Source organism: Cherax quadricarinatus, chromosome 46, assembly GCF_038502225.1.
Source record: "Cherax quadricarinatus isolate ZL_2023a chromosome 46, ASM3850222v1, whole genome shotgun sequence".
In the NCBI taxonomy this organism is placed as follows: Eukaryota; Metazoa; Arthropoda; class Malacostraca; order Decapoda; family Parastacidae; genus Cherax; species Cherax quadricarinatus.
Genome location: NC_091337.1, coordinates 29,414,214 through 29,432,683, shown reverse-complemented (window position 1 = coordinate 29,432,683; position 18,470 = coordinate 29,414,214). Strand labels below are relative to the sequence as shown.

The 18,470-nt window shown below is 40.0% G+C and overlaps 1 protein-coding gene across 1 annotated transcript in view; it reads left to right on the top strand.

Annotated features, from left to right (window-relative positions):
- Positions 1-18,470, top strand: part of LOC128696630 (chondroitin sulfate proteoglycan 4) — an 873,169-nt gene that overhangs the window by 495,893 nt on the left and 358,806 nt on the right. Inside the window, exon 3 of the mRNA XM_053787941.2 lies at positions 368-510. Within this exon, the coding sequence (XP_053643916.2) occupies positions 368-510 (143 nt within the window). The remainder of the gene's footprint in view (positions 1-367; positions 511-18,470) is intronic.

Below are 18,470 nucleotides of genomic sequence, written 5' to 3'. Positions count from 1 at the left end.
GGGAAGAGTGACTGAGTAGTGGCCAGTTGAAGAAGCGGGGCCAGGAGCTGTGACTCGACCCCTCAACCACAACTAGGTGAGTACAACTAGGTGAGCAGACTCACATACACACTATATATATATATATATATTATATAATATATATATATATATATATATATATATATATATATATATATATATATATATATATATATATATATATATATATATATATATATAATCAGTTAATCATTATGTTTTTAGACTTCAAATATATTTTATTCTTTTTTTGCAGTACAGTTATATAAATATTTGCCAATATCTGTTTTCAAGAAGAGAAGAGAATGATTTAAACATTGTTGTTAAGGATGTGTTTATTGTGTAGGTGCGCATCAACCTGGGAGCGGGAGAGTCTGAGCTCTCCTCACCGCCTCGTCTGCGTCTTGATGACCTCTTCTGGCACGAGGTCAAGATCTCCCGCAACACTGCTCAAATGACCCTAATCATCGACAATATCCATACCAGCAGGTAGGTTATTACCCCACAACACTCACTACATGGCCCTAGCAGTCATTAATATCCACAGCAACAGGTAGGTCATGACTCTACAACACAGCCTAGGTGACCTTAATCGCTGTTATTGCTTCCATTACAACTAGGTTTCTTTGCCATAAATTGCACATCAGGCAATAGTTTTCTGCATGCAAGTCCTTCTAATATTCAAATTAATCCTTATGTATGTATATATATATATATATATATATATATATATATATATATATATATATATATATATATATATATATATATATATATATATATATATATGTGTGTGTGTGTATGTGTGTGTGTGTGTGTGTGTGTGTGTGTGTGTGTGTGTGTGTGTGTGTGTATGTCGTGCCGAATATGTAAAACTGGTCAGTTAGTAAGAACTCATTTAAAATTAAGTCCTTTCTGAAATTTTCTCTTATACGTTTAAAGATATATTTTTTTCATTAATGTTAATGTAAAAAAAATAATTTTGCACCAAAAGAATCTTAGAAAACTTACCTAACCTTATTAAAACAAGAGAAATTTATTTTAGCCTAACCCAACTAAATATATTTTAAATACGTTTACAATAATTTAGTACTAAACAAACAAAATCAAATATTTTTTTTTCGTTAGGTTCAGAATGATTTTGGCGAAATTATTGCATACACAAATTTTCACTTGTCCTATATGGCAAGATGAGCGTTGCTATTTAAGCCAAGATCGCAAGTTCTGCCTATTCGGCACGACATTAATATATATATATATATATATATATATATATATATATATATATATATATATATATATATATATATATATTTATATATATATATATATATGCCGAATAGGTAAAACTGGTCAAGAACTCATATAAAATTAAGTGCTTTCTGAAATGACTTAGTATCAAAAGACATGTACAACACTAGGAAACCTCATGGATGAAGAGTGTCTCCTGCACTGCAGGTTTCATGAGTCGAACACAGAGAGGAGAAACACACATCAGCGATGGTGAAACAAAGTAGACCAAGTGAGGATATACCTTCGTTTAAACTGTCCCTCACCCTAGGTGTAAGATGATCAGTCTTATAGTAGAGTCAGGTGAGATGTTGCCTCCTGTGTATTCGACTGAAGTCTACTCTGTAGGCGAAACGTTTTGGAACTGTTGCACATATGTCTGATCTACTTGTCAGGATTGTATATTCACATAGATGTGTCTAATTTAACAATGAGCTGGACCCACTAGTGGAAGTAGGTTATGCTGACCACTTATTAGCAAAAGATACCGTCGTTATTCAGTGTCAGGGAAGTTTCACGTAAGTGGTTTGTAGATGAATGGTTCAAGTGGTATACAACAAGTTGATAAGACACGTATACAACATTGGTCAGGTGTGAAAGTTAAGACACATGTGCAACATCTGGATATCTTTATTGTAGACGTTTCGCCATCCAGTGGCTTTATCAATACAGATTCTAGGACATAATAGGAAGACAGTAGAACTATATACAAAAGATGAGGTAATCAGTCCCTCGGCCTTGGAGTTAGTGTTCACAGCATCGTGGTGGAGGAGAATCTGGAGCAAAGGCAAGAAGACTGACGTTTATATAGGCGTCAGTGGAAGGGACGGGCAGCAGACGAGGGCAGTCACTGGTAGGCGGGATTCCCCAGTGGAAGTAGGTCCTTCCCAAAGAGATGGGTTAGTTGCAGTAGCCGTGAAGAAGGTCTTGTAGATGTCCTCTGAACCAAGATTCCATGATGTTGCAGTGTCTGACAAGTTGTGTAAGAAAGGTATAAAATACCGACAATATGAAAGTTAAGACACATGTGCAACATCTGGATATCTTTAACCCATCTCTTTGGGAAGGACCTACTTCCACTGGGGAATCCCGCCTACCAGTGACTGCCCTCGTCTGCTGCCCGTCCCTTCCACTGACGCCTATATAAACGTCAGTCTTCTTGCCTTTGCTCCAGATTCTCCTCCACCACGATGCTGTGAACACTAACTCCAAGGCCGAGGGACTGATTACCTCATCTTTTGTATATAGTTCTACTGTCTTCCTATTATGTCCTAGAATCTGTATTGATAAAGCCACTGGATGGCGAAACGTCTACAATAAAGATATCCAGATGTTGCACATGTGTCTTAACTTTCATATTGTCGGTATTTTATACCTTTCTTGCACAACTTGTCAGACACTGCAACATCATGGAATCTTGGTTCAGAGGACATCTACAAGACCTTCTTCACGGCTGCTGCAACTAACCCATCTCTTTGGGAAGGACCTACTTCCACTGGGGAATCCCGCCTACCAGTGACTGCCCTCGTCTGCTGCCCGTCCCTTCCACTGACGCCTATATAAACGTCAGTCTTCTTGCCTTTGCTCCAGATTCTCCTCCACCACGATGCTGTGAACACTAACTCCAAGGCCGAGGGACTGATTACCTCATCTTTTGTATATAGTTCTACTGTCTTCCTATTATGTCCTAGAATCTGTATTGATAAAGCCACTGGATGGCGAAACGTCTACAATAAAGATATCCAGATGTTGCACATGTGTCTTAACGTGTCAACGTTTCGCTCTCCAGGAGCTTTGTCAAGTCGTAACGGCTTGACAAAGCTCCTGGAGAGCGAAACGTTGCCACAATAAAATGTCACATTAGTTGCACTTGTGTCCATTTACCTAATATATTGTTGGTAATTCTACCCACATTAATACTATCTAAAATAGTATTTACTTGGATTAGGCTAAATTAAATTGAGCTTGTTATAATAAAGTTAGGTAAGTTTTCTAAGGTTCTTTTGGCACGAAATTTTAATTTTTACCTTAATATAAATGAAAAATATATACATCTTTAAACGTATAAGAACTTTTCGTTAGAAAGGACTTAATTTAAAAGGAGTTCTTGCTAATTGACCAGTTTTACCTATTCGGCACGACATATGCATCATTACCTCGTCACTTCTGCTGACTTCAATCCATTCTCTGTATTTGTCTGAAGACGCCTACTGGGTAGGCGAAATGTTTGAATAATAAAGTTACCCAACTTGTGCACCTGTGTCTTATCAACTTTGTATATTCGTTTCTTAGTTGTCTCTTTATTAGGACGAAAAAAAAAACCAAGTTTGGTGAACATTTGCAAACAAATCTTTTGCCTATAAATTCTTGGTATCACCGTACCACTTCCATCAGGTCTTTAATGAAAACTGTGAACAATAGCCTTAAAACTGATCCTTGTAGAACGCCACTTGTGAATGGCTCTCATTCTTACTTCACCTCGGTTATGCAACCACTACTTTCCACTGGTCAGCCATAATTTGATTCTTGACATAATTTTGCCTCCTATCCAATAAGCTGCCACTTTTTTCATGTCTTTTGTGTGTGGTACTCAATCGAAAGCCTTACTGAAATCCAAATAAACGTATTCTATTGTCTTAATGATTTGCAGAAGGAATTTTGCTGTCATCACGGTGGCAGGTGTTCTTGAGTTAAGAACATAAGAACATAAGAAAGAAGGAACACTGCAACAGGCCTACTGACCCATGCGGAGCAGGTCCATGCCCCCCCCCCGGATTAGATCAATGACTCCCCCCCGGATTAGCCCAATTATCCACCCAGTCTGATCTCCACTCAAGGATGGAGCACTGCACCAGACCCAGCAGCACAAGCTAGTCAGGTGCAACTCACACCCACCCACACCCACTCATGTATTTATCTAACATATTTTTAAAACTACACAACGTTTTAGCCTGAATAACTGTACTCTGGAGTTTGTTCCACTCATCCACAACTCTATTACCAAACCAGTGCTTTCCTATATCCTTCCTGAATCTGAATTTTTCCAACTAGAAACCATTGCTGCGAGTCCTGTCTTGGCTGGAAATTTTCAGCATGCTATTTACATCCCCTTTATTTATTCCTGTTTTTCATTTATTCACCTCGATCATATCCCCCCTAATTCTACGCCTTTCGATAGAGTGCAGATTCAGGGCCCTCAGTCTATCCTCACAGGGAAGATTTCTGATACATAAGATCATCTTTGTCATCCTCCTCTGTACGTTTTCCAGAACATTTATATTCATTCTTTAATACGGTGACCGGAATTGAGCAGCATAGTCTAAATGAGGCCTAACCAACGATATGGAGTGGTCAGTGGTCAGTGGAGTGGTCAGTGGTCAGTCGTCACGTGAGGTCACAGACCCTGAGCTGCTTTGGGGATTAGCGTGGACGGTTACAAAGCATGGCTTGCTTCTGCAGTGTTTTAAAAACTGAGGTTGGAGAGTTGAAGGAGGAGGTCTTGCTTCTCCAGGAGGAGATTAGGAGGCTGAAGGTCCACCTCAATGGGTCTGGGAGAGAGTGTGAGGTGGCTGGAGTTGTGGGGAATGAGACTTCTAGCAGTAAGGTGCAGTCTGTCTCTCGCTGTAAGGAGGCTGTAGTTGGGGAGGTAGCAACGGCTACCAGCAGTGAGGTGCAGCCCAGCACCTGCTACAAGTGGCGAGTTGTTCACAGTAATGGGAGGCGCATCAGAATAAGGAAAGTTAAGAGTGAAGATCTGAAGGTAGGAAATCGCTTCTCTGTTCTCCAGGATGAATGTACTTCAGTGGCCAGTGAAGGTAAGGGTACTACTGCCCCTGCTAATGAAGGTAAGCGCATTCTTGTGGTTGGTGACTCTCAGGTAAGATATATTGACCGTGCTTTTTGTAATAGGAATAAGAAGATGAGAGATAGAGTGTGCTTCCCTGGAGCTGGTGTTGGGGACATTGTCAACAGGCTGGATAATATCATGTCAGGTAATGGGAACAAGCCCATTATCTGTCTCAGTGCTGGTGGAAATGATATTGGGAAGGGTAGGAGAGAAGAGCTGCTAGATAAGTACAGGTCAGCTATAGATTTCATTAAGTCTAAGGGAGGGATCCCAATCATATGTAGCATCTTGCCTAGAAGGGGAGTAGGAAATGAATGGTTGTCTAGGGCAATTGGTGTAAATTGCTGGCTAGACAGATACTGCAAGGAACTTGCAATCCCATTCATTGACAACTGGAACAACTTTTATGGCAAACATGATATGTATGCAAGGGATGGGGTACATCTCTCTGGGTCAGGGGTGGTAGCACTTGCAGACTCGATTGAGAAGGCCATTGGTGAAATGCCTATGATTTTAAACTGATGGAAGATAGAGGTATGGGTGTGTGTGGGAAACAAGCAGGTTGCAACACTAGGGTTGGAAACAGTAAATGTATAAAAGGCATTCAGCATGAAGTTATAAATAAAGACAATAGAACAGGTCAGCAAACAAAGGGGGACAGCAGAGGGCAGCAAGGGACTAGCTCCCTTAAGGTTTACTATACTAATAGCAGGAGTGTTAGAAATAAGATAGATGAGCTAAGATTAATTGCAAGTGCAGGAAACATAGATATTATTGCTATAACAGAGACCTGGCTCAATCTGAAAGATAGAGAGATGCCCTCTGAATGTCACATACAAGGCTATAAATTATTCCACACTGACAGGGTCAACAGGAAAGGTGGTGGAGTAGCGATGTATGTCAGAGACAATTTAAATTGTTGTGTTAGACAAGATATGAAATTAGAAGCGTCAGCCACTGAATATGTTTGGTTACAGCTTCTCGAGGGCCGAGAAAAACTAATTTTGGGTGTGATTTACAGGGCCCCAAATCTTGATAGGGAGTGCAGTAAACTTCTATGGGACGAAATTCGTAAGGCATCTACATACGAAAATGTTGTGCTAATGGGAGATTTCAACTATAGACAGATTGACTGGAGCAATTTGACAGGAAATTTAGAGTCGGGTGACTTTCTTGATACGATCCAGGATTGTTTTTTAAAACAGTTTGTGACAGAGCCAACTAGGGGAAATAACCTCCTTGACTTGGTTCTTGCCAGTAGGGAAACACTAATTAATAATCTTGAGGTTAATGATGAGCTTGGGGAGAGTGATCACAAATCACTCAGTTTTAATATATCATGGAATTCCCCTAATAATGGCAATCAAGTCTCCGTCCCTGACTTTCGCTTGGCTGATTTCATAGGACTGAAAAATTACTTAGGTGGGCTGAACTGGAATGACCTGACTAAGGGTCAGGTAGGTGGTGATGGTTGCCGATATGATGCTTTCCAGGGCATAGTTCTAGCTGCTCAGTCAAATTATGTTCCAAATAGGGAAATCAGATCAAACAAAAATGATCCTAAATGGATGACCAATAGATTAAAATATCTGATTGGTCAAAAGAGAGGCATATATAGGCAAATCAAAAGAGGAGAGGGGCAATTAAGAAATCGATATATTCAGTTAAAGAGAGAAATAAAAAAGGGAATTAGAAAAGCAAAAAGAGATTATGAGGTTAAAGTTGCAAAAGAATCGAAGACTAACCCAAAAGGATTCTTTCAGGTATACAGAAGTAAGATCAGGGACAAGATAGGCCCACTCAAAAGTTCCTCGGGTCAGCTCACTGACAGTGATAAGGAAATGTGTAGAATTTTTAACACATACTTCCTCTCAGTTTTTACACAGGAGGATACCAGCGATATTCCAACAATGATAAATTATGTAGAACAGGACGATAATAAACTGTGCACTATTAGGGTCACAAGTGACATGGTCCTTAGGCAAATAGATAAATTAAAACCTAACAAATCCCCAGGCCCTGATGAACTGTATGCAAGGGTTCTAAAGGAATGTAAAGAGGAGCTTAGCACACCTTTGGCTAATCTTTTCAACATATCACTACAAACTGGCATGGTGCCAGATAAGTGGAAAATGACAAATGTGATACCTATTTTCAAAACAGGTGACAGGTCCTTAGCTTCGAACTATAGACCAATAAGCCTAACCTCCATAGTGGGAAAATTTATGGAATCAATAATTGCCGAGGCAGTTCGTAGCCACCTTGAAAAGCATAAATTAATCAACGAATCTCAGCATGGTTTTACAAAGGGGCGTTCCTGCCTTACGAATTTATTAACTTTTTTCACTAAGGTATTTGAGGAGGTAGATCATGGTAATGAATATGATATTGTGTATATGGACTTCAGTAAGGCTTTTGACAGGGTCCCACATCAGAGACTATTGAGGAAAATTAAAGCACATGGAATAGGAGGAGAAATTTTTTCCTGGATAGAGGCATGGTTGACAAATAGGCAGCAGAGAGTTTGCATAAATGGGGAGAAATCAGAGTGGGGAAGCGTCACGAGCGGTGTTCCACAGGGGTCAGTGTTGGGCCCCCTGCTGTTCACAATCTACATAAACGACATAGATGAGGGCATAAAGAGCGACATCGGCAAGTTTGCCGATGACACCAAAATAGGCCGTCGAATTCATTCTGACGAGGACATTCGAGCACTCCAGGAAGATTTGAATAGACTGATGCAGTGGTCGGAGAAGTGGCAGATGCAGTTTAATATAGACAAATGCAAAGTTCTAAATGTTGGACAGGACAATAACCATGCCACATATAAACTAAATAATGTAGATCTTAATATTACGGATTGCGAAAAAGATTTAGGAGTTCTGGTTAGCAGTAATCTGAAACCAAGACAACAGTGCATAAGTGTTCGCAATAAAGCTAATAGAATCCTTGGCTTCATATCAAGAAGCATAAATAATAGGAGTCCTCAGGTTGTTCATCAACTCTATACATCCTTGGTTAGGCCTCATTTAGATTATGCTGCACAGTTTTGGTCACCGTATTACAGAATGGATATAAATTCTCTGGAAAATGTACAAAGGAGGATGACAAAAATGATCCCATGTATCAGAAACCTTCCCTATGAGGATAGACTAAGGGCCCTGAAACTGCACTCTCTAGAAAGACGTAGAATTAGGGGGGATATGATTGAGGTGTATAAATGGAAGACAGGAATAAATAAAGGGGATGTAAATAGTGTGCTGAAAATATTTAGCCTAGACAGGACTCGCAGCAATGGTTTTAAGTTGGAAAAATTCGGATTCAGGAAGGATATAGGAAAGTACTGGTTTGGTAATAGAGTTGTGGATGAGTGGAACAAACTCCCATGTACCGTTATAGAGGCCAGAACGTTGTGTAGCTTTAAAAATAGGTTGGATAAATACATGAGTGGATGTGGGTGGGTGTGAGTTAGACCTGATAGCTTGTGCTAACAGGTCGGTTGCCGTGTTCCTCCCTTAAGTCAATGTGACCTGACCTGACTAGGTTGGGTGCATTGGCTTAAGCCGGTAGGAGACTTGGACCTGCCTCGCATGGGCCAGTAGGCCTTCTGCAGTGTTCCTTCGTTCTTATGTTCTTATGTTCTTATATAGAGTTGAAGAACAACCTGAGGACTTCTGTTATTTATACTTCTAGATATGAAGCGAAGAATTCTGTTAGCTTTATTGCGAACACTAATGCACTGTTCTCTTGGTTTTAGATTACTGCTAAACAGAATTCCTAAATCCTTTTCGCAATCAGTAGTATTAAGATCTACATTATTTAGTTTATATGTTGCATGGTTATTTAACTGTCCAACATTTAGAACTTTGCATTTGTCAATATTAAACTGCATCTGCAACTTCTCCGACCATTGCATCAGTCTATTCAAATCATCCTGGAGTACTCTACTGTCCTCATTAGAATAAATTGGACAGCATTTTTTGGTGTCATCAGCAAATTTGCTTATGTCACTATTTATTCCCTCATCTATGTCGTTTATGTAAATTGTGAACAACAACGGGCCCAACACTGACCCCTGAGGAACACGGCTTGTGACGTGCCCCATTCTGATTTCTCTCCATTTATGCAAACTCTCTGCTGTCTATTTGTCAGCCATGCCTCTACCCAGGAAAAAATTTCTCCTATTCCATGTGCCTTAAGTTTCCTCAATAGCCTCTGATGTGGAACTCTATCGAAAGCCTTACTGAAGTCCATATACACAATATCATATTCATTACCATGATCTACCTCCTCAAACACCTTAGTGAGAAAAGTTAGCAAATTCGTAAGACAGGAACGCCCCTTTGTAAAACCGTGTTGAGATTCAATAATCAATCTGTGCTTGTCAAGATGGCTACGAATTGCTTCGGCAATTATTGATTCCATAAATTTTCCCACTATGGAGGTAAGGCTTATTGGTCTATAGTTCGAAGCCAAGGACCTGTCACCTGCCTTGTAAATAGGTATTACATTTGCCATTTTCCACTTATCAGGCACTATGCCAGTTAATAAGGGCCTGGGGATTTGTTAGGTTTTAGTTTCTCTATTTGTCTGAGGACCATGTCACTACCGCAATCGTACATAGTTTATTATCATCCTGTTCTACATAATCTATTATTTCAGGAATATCGCTAGTATTTTCCAGGGTGAAAACTGAGAGGAAGTAGGCATTAAGAATTTCACACATATCCTTATCACTGTCAGTGATCTGACCAGAGTTACTCTTAAGTGGGCCAATCTTGTCCCTAATCTTACTTCTGTATACCTGAAAGAACCCTTTCGGGTTAGTCTTTGAATCCCTTGCGACCTTAGCCTCATAATCCATTTTTGCTTTTCTTATTCCTTTCTCTCTTTAATTGAATATATTGATTTCTTAACTGCCCATCTCCTCTTTTGATACGCCTATATATGCCTCTCTTTTGACCAATGAGATGTTTTAATCTATTGTTCATCCATTTGGGATCATTTTTGTTAGATCTAATTTCCCTACTCGGAACAAAAGTTATCTGGGCAGCTTGAACTATGCTATGAAAGATGTCATATTGGCAACCAAGATCACCTACCTGACCCATAGTCAGGTCATCCAAATTTAGCCCACCCACGGAATTTTCCAGTCCCATGAAGTCGGCCAAGCGAAAATCTGGGACAGAGATTTGACTGGAGTTATTTGGGTAATTCCATGATATATTGAAACTAAATGATTTGTGATCATTTTCCCCAAGCTCATCATTAACCTCAAGATTATTAATTAGTGAATTTTTGTTGGCAAGAACCAAGTCAAGCAGATTATTTCCTCTAGATGGTTCTGTCACAACCTGTTCTAAAAGGCAATCCTGAACCGTATCAAGAAAGTCACTAGAATCATATCAAGAAAGTCACATGTCATATTGTTCAATTTGTCTAAAGTTAAAATCTCCCATTATCAAAACATTTTCATATTTAAATGCCTTATGAATTTCGTCCCATAACAGCTTACTGCCCTCCATATCAAGGTTTGGGGGCCTTTAAATCACACCCAAAATTAATTTGTCACGTCCCTCGAGAAACTGTAGCCAAACAGATTCTGTGTTCGATGTTTCTAATCTTATATCATGTCTAAGACAACAATTTAAATTTTCTCTGGCGTACATCGCCACTCCACCACCCTTCCTGTTGACCCTATCAGTGTGGAATAGTTTATAACCCTGTATGTTGCATTCAGAAGGCATTTGTCTATGTTACCTTCACTTGCAAGTAATCTTAGCTCATCTATCTTATTTCTTAGACTCCTACTATTTGTATAGTAAACCTTAAGGGAGCTAGTCACTCGTTGCCCTCTACTATCCCTCTTTGTTTGTTGGTCAATTGATTTGCCATTACTAGCAACTTCATTTTGAATATTGTCTTTTAAACATATCCCTGAGGTATCCCGGTAATAACTGCTGTTTTTAACCCTAATGCTGCAGCCTGATTGTTTCCCACAAATGCTCATACCTCTATAATCTATCAGTTTAAATTCATAGACAAGTCATCAAGTACCCTCTCAGTTGAATTGGCTAATGCAACCACTCCATCTCCAGAGAGATGAACCCCATCCCTTGCATACATATCATACTTGCCAAAGAATAGGTCCCAGTTATTAATGAATGGGATTGCAAGTTCCTTGCAGTACCTGTCTAGCCAGAAATTTATACCAATTGCCCTAGACATCCATTCATTGCCCACTCCCTTTCTAGGCAAGATGCTACATATGACTGGGATCTCTCCCTTGACTTAACTACTTCTATGGCTAACATGTACTTATCCAGCAGCTCCTCTCTCCTGCCCTTCCCAATGTCATTACCCCCAGCACTAAGACAGATAATGGGCTTGTTCCCATTACCTGCCAGAATATTATCCAACCTGCTGACTATGTCACCAACACCAGCTCCAGGAAGACACACTCTCTGTCTGACCTTTCTGTCTCTGTTACAAAATGCATGGTCCATATAACTTACCTGAGAATCGCCTACTATTAAACTATTTTTACCTTGATTAGCAGGGGAATTAGTGGTACCTTCAACCTCACTAACCACTGAAGTACACTCATCTTGGAGAACAGAGAATCGATTTCCTACCTTCGCATCTTCTCTATTAACTCTCATCTTCCTTCTTCCTGAACTGTGAACCACTTGCCACTTAAAGTGGCTGACACTATCACTGCTTGTGACCATTCCTTCCTTATCAGCTAAATCCTTCTCACACGCTCCCAAACTCATCTACGCGAAGCTTCGGCCTCCTATTTTCCTCCTGTAGAAGTAGAATCTCCTTCTTCAACACTTGAACCTGAGATTCTATAATACTACAACAAGCCATGGTGCTTGGTAACAGCCCACGCTGTTACCAAGTTTTCCCCACATATATTTTGTCACATCCCCCACATGGTATTGTGTATACTCTTCTGTGATAAATGGTTTTGAAAAGTGACAAGTTGAAGATTAAGACACTTATGCAACATATGGGAGTCCTCAATAAAGATTCCTATATGTTGCATAAAGACAGAAATGTTGAAAGCAGGTGGGGATATAGTTTTGGAGTGGTTGGTACTGTTATTTAATAAATGTATGGAAGAAGGTAAAGTACCTAGGTATTGGCAGAGAGCATGCATAAAGGTAAAGGGAATAAAAAAATAGTGCAAAAATTATAGGGTAATAAGTCTGTTGAGCATACCTGGTAAAGTGTATGGTAGAGTTACTATTGAAAGAATTAAGAGTAAGACAGAGAGTAGGATAGTAGACGAACAATGAGGCTTTAGGAAAGGTGGGGGATGTGTAGACCAGGTATTTACAGTGAAATATATAGGTGAACAGTATTTAGATTATGTTTTCGTGGCATTTGTGGATTTGGAAAAGGCATATGACAGCGTGGATAGGTGGGGGGGGGCAATGTGGCAGATGTTGCAGGTGTATGGTACAGTAGGTAGGTTACTGAAGGGAGTGAAGAGTTTTAAAGAGGATAGTGAGGCTCAAGTTAGAGTATGTAGGAGAGAGGGAGATTATTTCCAAGTAAAAGTAGGCCTTAGACAAGGATGTGTGATGTCACCATGGTTGTTTAATATATTTATAGATGGGGTTGTAAGAGAAGTGAATGCGAGGGTCTTGGCAAGAGATGTGGAGTTAAAAGATAAAGAATCAAACACGAAGTGGGAGTTTTCACAGTTGCTCTTTGTTGATGACACTGTGCTTTTGGGAGATTCTGAAGAGAAGTTGCAGAGGTTGGTGGATGAATTTGGTAGGGTATGTAAAAGAAGAAAATTATAAGTGAATATAGGAAAGAGTAAGGTTATGAGGATGACAAAAAGATGAAGTGACAAAAGATTGGATATCAGATTGGAGGAAGAGAGTATGGAGGACGTGAATGTATTCAGATATTTAGGAGTGGACTTGTCAGCAAATGGGTCTATAAAGGATGAGGTGAATCACAGAATTGATGAGGGGAAAAAGGTGAGTGGTGTACTTAGGAGTCTGTGGAGACAAAGAACTTTGTCCATGGAAGCAATGAGGGGAATGTATGTGAGTATAGTTATACCAACACTCCTATATGGGTGTGAAGCATGGGTGATGAATGTTGCAACGAGGAGAAGGTGGAGGCAGTGGAGATGTCATGTCTGAGGGAAATGTGTGGTGTGAATATAATGCAGAGAATTCGTGGCTTGGAAATTAGGAGGAGGTGCGAGATTATCAAAACTATTATCCAGAGGGCTGAGGATGGGTTGTTGATGTGGTTCAGACATGTAGAGAGAATGGAACAAAATAGAATGACTTCGAGAGTGTATAAATCTATAGTGCCGGGAAGGCGGGGTAGGGGCCGGCCTAGGAAAGGTTGGAGGGAAGGGGTAAAGGAGGTTTTCTGTGCGAGGGACTTGGACTGTGAACAAAGTAACATTATGAAGGGATTCAGGGAAACCGGCAGGCCGAACTTGAGTCCTGGAGATGGGATGTAGAGTGTCTGCACTTTGAAGGAGGGGTGTTAATGTTGCAGTTTCATAACTGTAGTGTAAAGCACCCCTCTGGCAAGACAGTGATGGAGTGAATGATGATGAAAGTTTTTCTTTTTCGGGCCACCCTGCCTTGGTGGGAATCGGCCGATGTGTTAATAAATAATGAAAATGTTGCAGAAGTGTCTCAATCTTCAATTTATCGGTTTTCAAAGCATTTATCACATGGGATCTTGATACAAGGAATTCTTCATTACTTATCCAACCTTTGGGCAAAGACCTACTTACACTAGTGAATGGTTCCACTGTGGTCCCACCTCCTCCTGCTTCCACTCGCCTGTGTACAGTATATAAGCCACTTCTCCGGCCCTATGCTGTACTTTCTACAAGAATGATGGACTGAATACATCTATTCCAGGCTGAAGGACTGAGTACCTCAAACTCCTCCTCTCCTTACACATTTCTGCTTTGTATTGGACTGATGAAGCCACTGTGTGGCTAAACGTTTCTTCAATAAAGATTCCCATATATTGCATAAGTGCCTCAATCTTCATACTCTTCTATATTAACACTGAGGAAGCCACTCGTGGCGAAACGTTTCCTCTAATCGATGTCCTAAACTGTAGATAAGTGTCTTTTTCCATACATCTCTTTGTGATTTGATAAAGCCCACTGTGTGGGAGGAACATTGTTATACTGCATTTGTGTCTTTATCCATTTTTCCTCTCAACCTTTATTCATGGTGACGTGTCTGATGGAAGACATGACCATGGTAGTTAAGAAGATGTTGCTTTTCAAGGGGCCTATGTGGTGGTCTTGGCTACTCCTCCAGGAAGAGTATGGAATCTGGGTTCCTCGGTAGTATGGTTGTTTATATATATATATATATATATATATATATATATATATATATATATATATATATATATATATATATATATATATATATATATATATATATTGCTATTTTGTGTAAGGTAGGTAGGGAAGTGAAAGCGTTTGAAGGCAAAGGACGAAATACTGGAATTCTAAGACATGGTCTAGTGATGCCGACAAGGTGTGGAAAAAACACCTATGTACAGTTCTGGACATTTATTCTAATACAGAAATAATTAAGAAAGCAATTATGTGTAGTTGAAGTAGTCTGGTGGTGTGTCGCTTGGGTAGTACTAGCAGTGGTATTATTATTATTATTATTATTAGTAGTAGTAGTAGTAGTAGTAGTAGTAGTAATTGTGGAGAGACGGGTTGGGTTGGAGAAGGATCTATCGACATCATGTGACAGATTACATCTTGACATCTCTTCTGCTTTACCAACTAATTTGTACTCGACTGAAGAAGCCTACTGTGTAGGCGACACGTTTCGAAATAAAGATATCTAACTGTTGCATATATGTCTTATTAGATTATTATGGCATAATCAATGAGGCTTTGAAAGAAAACAAAAATGCTGATGCAGCTTACACTTATTTTGCAAAGGCATTACACAAATATGATGAATGAGTGTAGATGAATAGCTCAGAGAACCGACAAGTTGATAAATGATTCTCTGAACCATTCATCTACATTCCTGCATACACAGCAACATCTTGGGATCATAATACAGGGAATTCTTCACTTGCCTAACCCTTGGGCACGACCTACTTCCACACTGGTCAAATGTGACACCATCTACGACTGCTGCACCTCTCCTGTCTACAGTACATAAGCTACTTCCTCGCATATATACTGTATTCTTTTCACGATTGATGGACTGATAACATCGACTCAAGGCTGAGGGACTGATTACAACAAACCCTTCCTGTTCTTCACCATTCTCCTTTGTATGGACTGATGAAGCCAGTGTGGCGAAACGTTTCCTCATTAAAGATACCCAAATGTTGCACATGTGTCTAATTTATCATGATCAATGAGGTGTATCACAGTGTATCACGAAAAGAAGGGAAATGGATTTTGAGGTTTCTTGCAAATTTAACACGAATTTGGTAATAAACAAAACAAAGTCCAGTCTCGGCAAGGTAAACAAAGTCACTTACAGTAAGACACAGTCCTGACACCTTGATTGTTTTTTCTATTCATATCATAGAGCCAGAAAAAAAATTTAAATTACCGGGAACGCCTTAAACTCTTAAATAAGTATTCATGGGTGCGGAGGAGAGAGAAATACATGATAATATATACCTGGAAAGTACTAGAGGGCCTGGTCCCAAATATTCACATTGCTATAATAACATACTGGAGTGAGAGATATGGGAGGAAGTGCAGAATAAATCCAGTGAAAAACAGGGGTACGGTTGGCCTCAGATTATTCAATATCTTACCAGAATCAATGCTGGAACAAGTATAGACGTCTTCAAGAGAAAACTGGCAAGTATCTTCACCTGGTGTCAGATCAACCAGGATGTGATGGATATGTGGGGCATCAGGCCTCCAGTAGCAACAGCCTGTATAACCAAGCTAAAACCAAACGAGCCTTTCCTATGGCCGGGCTCCGGGAATAGAAAGACTCTCGAAACTTATCAAAGGTATAAGGTAAAGGTAAGGTAACAAAGATGAAATTGATACCATCTGGTATCAAGTTTTCAACAGGATAATGGAAATAAGGTAGTTTTTAACGATGGCATATTGCAGATATATAGACGTGATTAAAACCAAGTGAAAATGAACCTTAAATACCCAAAATAGGCAGTCTCACTGAACCTATAATATTTTTTAGGGCTGTTCAGTAGAGCAAGAAAATGCCAAAATAGTGGCTGGGCAGATAAAGAAAACTTTCAAAACATGAGAAATAACTTCAACGATGGAGATGGGAAGTACAGTGCCTGCACTCTGAAGGAGGGGTGTTAATGTTGCAGTTTAAAAGCTGTAGTGTAAAGCACCCTTCTGGCAAGACAGTGATGGAGTGAATGATGGTGAAAGTTTTTCTTTTTCGGGCCACCCTGCCTTGGTGGGAATCGGCCAGTGTGATAATAAAAAAAAATAATACTCTTTCAATTATGTATACTCTAAAATCTATAATAGTGTTGTGTGATACTACGAGCGATCAAGGCAACATAGATATCACGGCTGGAAAATGTACAAAGAATAAATAACGTCAGTTGCTGGTAACGTCTCACCGTAATTAGGCTCCAGGTACTCTCTTGTGCGAGACACCTGGCACTGTATACATTGTAGACGAATGGTTCAAAGAACCGACATGTTGTTTAATAAATTAGACACATGTGCAACTCTTGGGTGTATCTTTATTTAGGAAACGTTTCGCCACACAGTGGCTTCATCAGTCCATACAAAGGATAAACTTGAAGAACAGGAGGAAAATGATTCTATTCAAGATTGATGGACTGACCACATCGACTCAAGGTTGAGGGACTGATTACCTCATTCTCCTACTGTTCTTCAAGTTTATCCTTTGTATGGACTGATGAAGCCACTGAGTGGCGAAACGTTTCCTCAATAAAGATACCCAAGAGTTGCACTTGTGTCTAATTTAACACTGTATACATGTAAGGTATATACATTGAACATTAAAATGGTATAAAATACCGACAGGTTGTTAGGTAAGACACATATGCAACGGTTAGGTATCTTTATTTCGAAACGTTTCGCCTACACAGTAGGCTTCTTCAGTCGAGTACAGAAAAGTTGATAGAAGCAGAAGATACTTGAAGACGATGTAATCAGTCCATCACCCTTAAAGTTTTGAGGGGGTCAGTCCCTCAGTCTGGAGAAGAGCATTGTTCCATAGTATGAAACAATATGGAGATGAAGTGACAGGATGGAGCCTTATATAGCGCCAAGAGGTGAGACGTAGGTCACTAGAAGAGGTAAGAACTCAGATGCAGGGAGGTCAGGTCCCTCTCAAATCCAGCCGTTCTCACTAGTAGAGGTTGTCGAAGTTGATTGTAGGTCTGTACCAAGATACCCTTGTGTTGCAGTGTCTGACAGATTGAACAGTAAAATGGTATAAAATACCGACAGGTTGTTAGGTAAGACACATATGCAACAGTTAGGTATCTTTATTTCGAAACGTTTCGCCTACACAGTAGGACCTACTTCCACTGGGGAATCCCACCTACCAGTGAATATGCCCTCGTCTGCTACACCTGACGTTACTATATAAGCGCCAGGCTCCTTTCTTCTGCTTCAGAATCTCCACGACTATGGTGCTCTTTGCACCTACTCCTAGGTTGAGGGACTGATTACCTCATCTTCTGTACATAGTTCTACTGTCTTCAAGTTATGTCCTAGAATTTGTATTGATAAAACCACTGGATGGCGAAACGTCTACAATAAAGATACCCAGATGTTGCACATGTGTCTTAATCCCATCTTGTCGGTATTATGTACCATTCGTACACAACTTGTCAGACACTGCAACATCATGGAATCTTAATTCTAAGAACATGTACATAACCTTCACGACTACGACAACTACTACTACTACTAACCCATCTCTTTGGGAAGGACCTACTTCCACTGGGGAATCCCACCTACCAGTGAATATGCCCTCGTCTGCTACACCTGACGTTACTATATAAGCGCCAGGCTCCTTTCTTCTGCTTCAGAATCTCCACGACTATGGTGCTCTTTGCACCTACTCCTAGGTTGAGGGACTGATTACCTCATCTTCTGTACATAGTTCTACTGTCTTCAAGTTATGTCCTAGAATTTGTATTGATAAAGCCACTGGATGGCGAAACGTCTACAGTAAAGATACCCAGATGTTGCACATGTGTCTTAATCTCATCTTGTCGGTATTATATACCATTCGTACACAACTTGTAATGGCTTGATAAAGCTCCTGGAGAGCGAAACGTT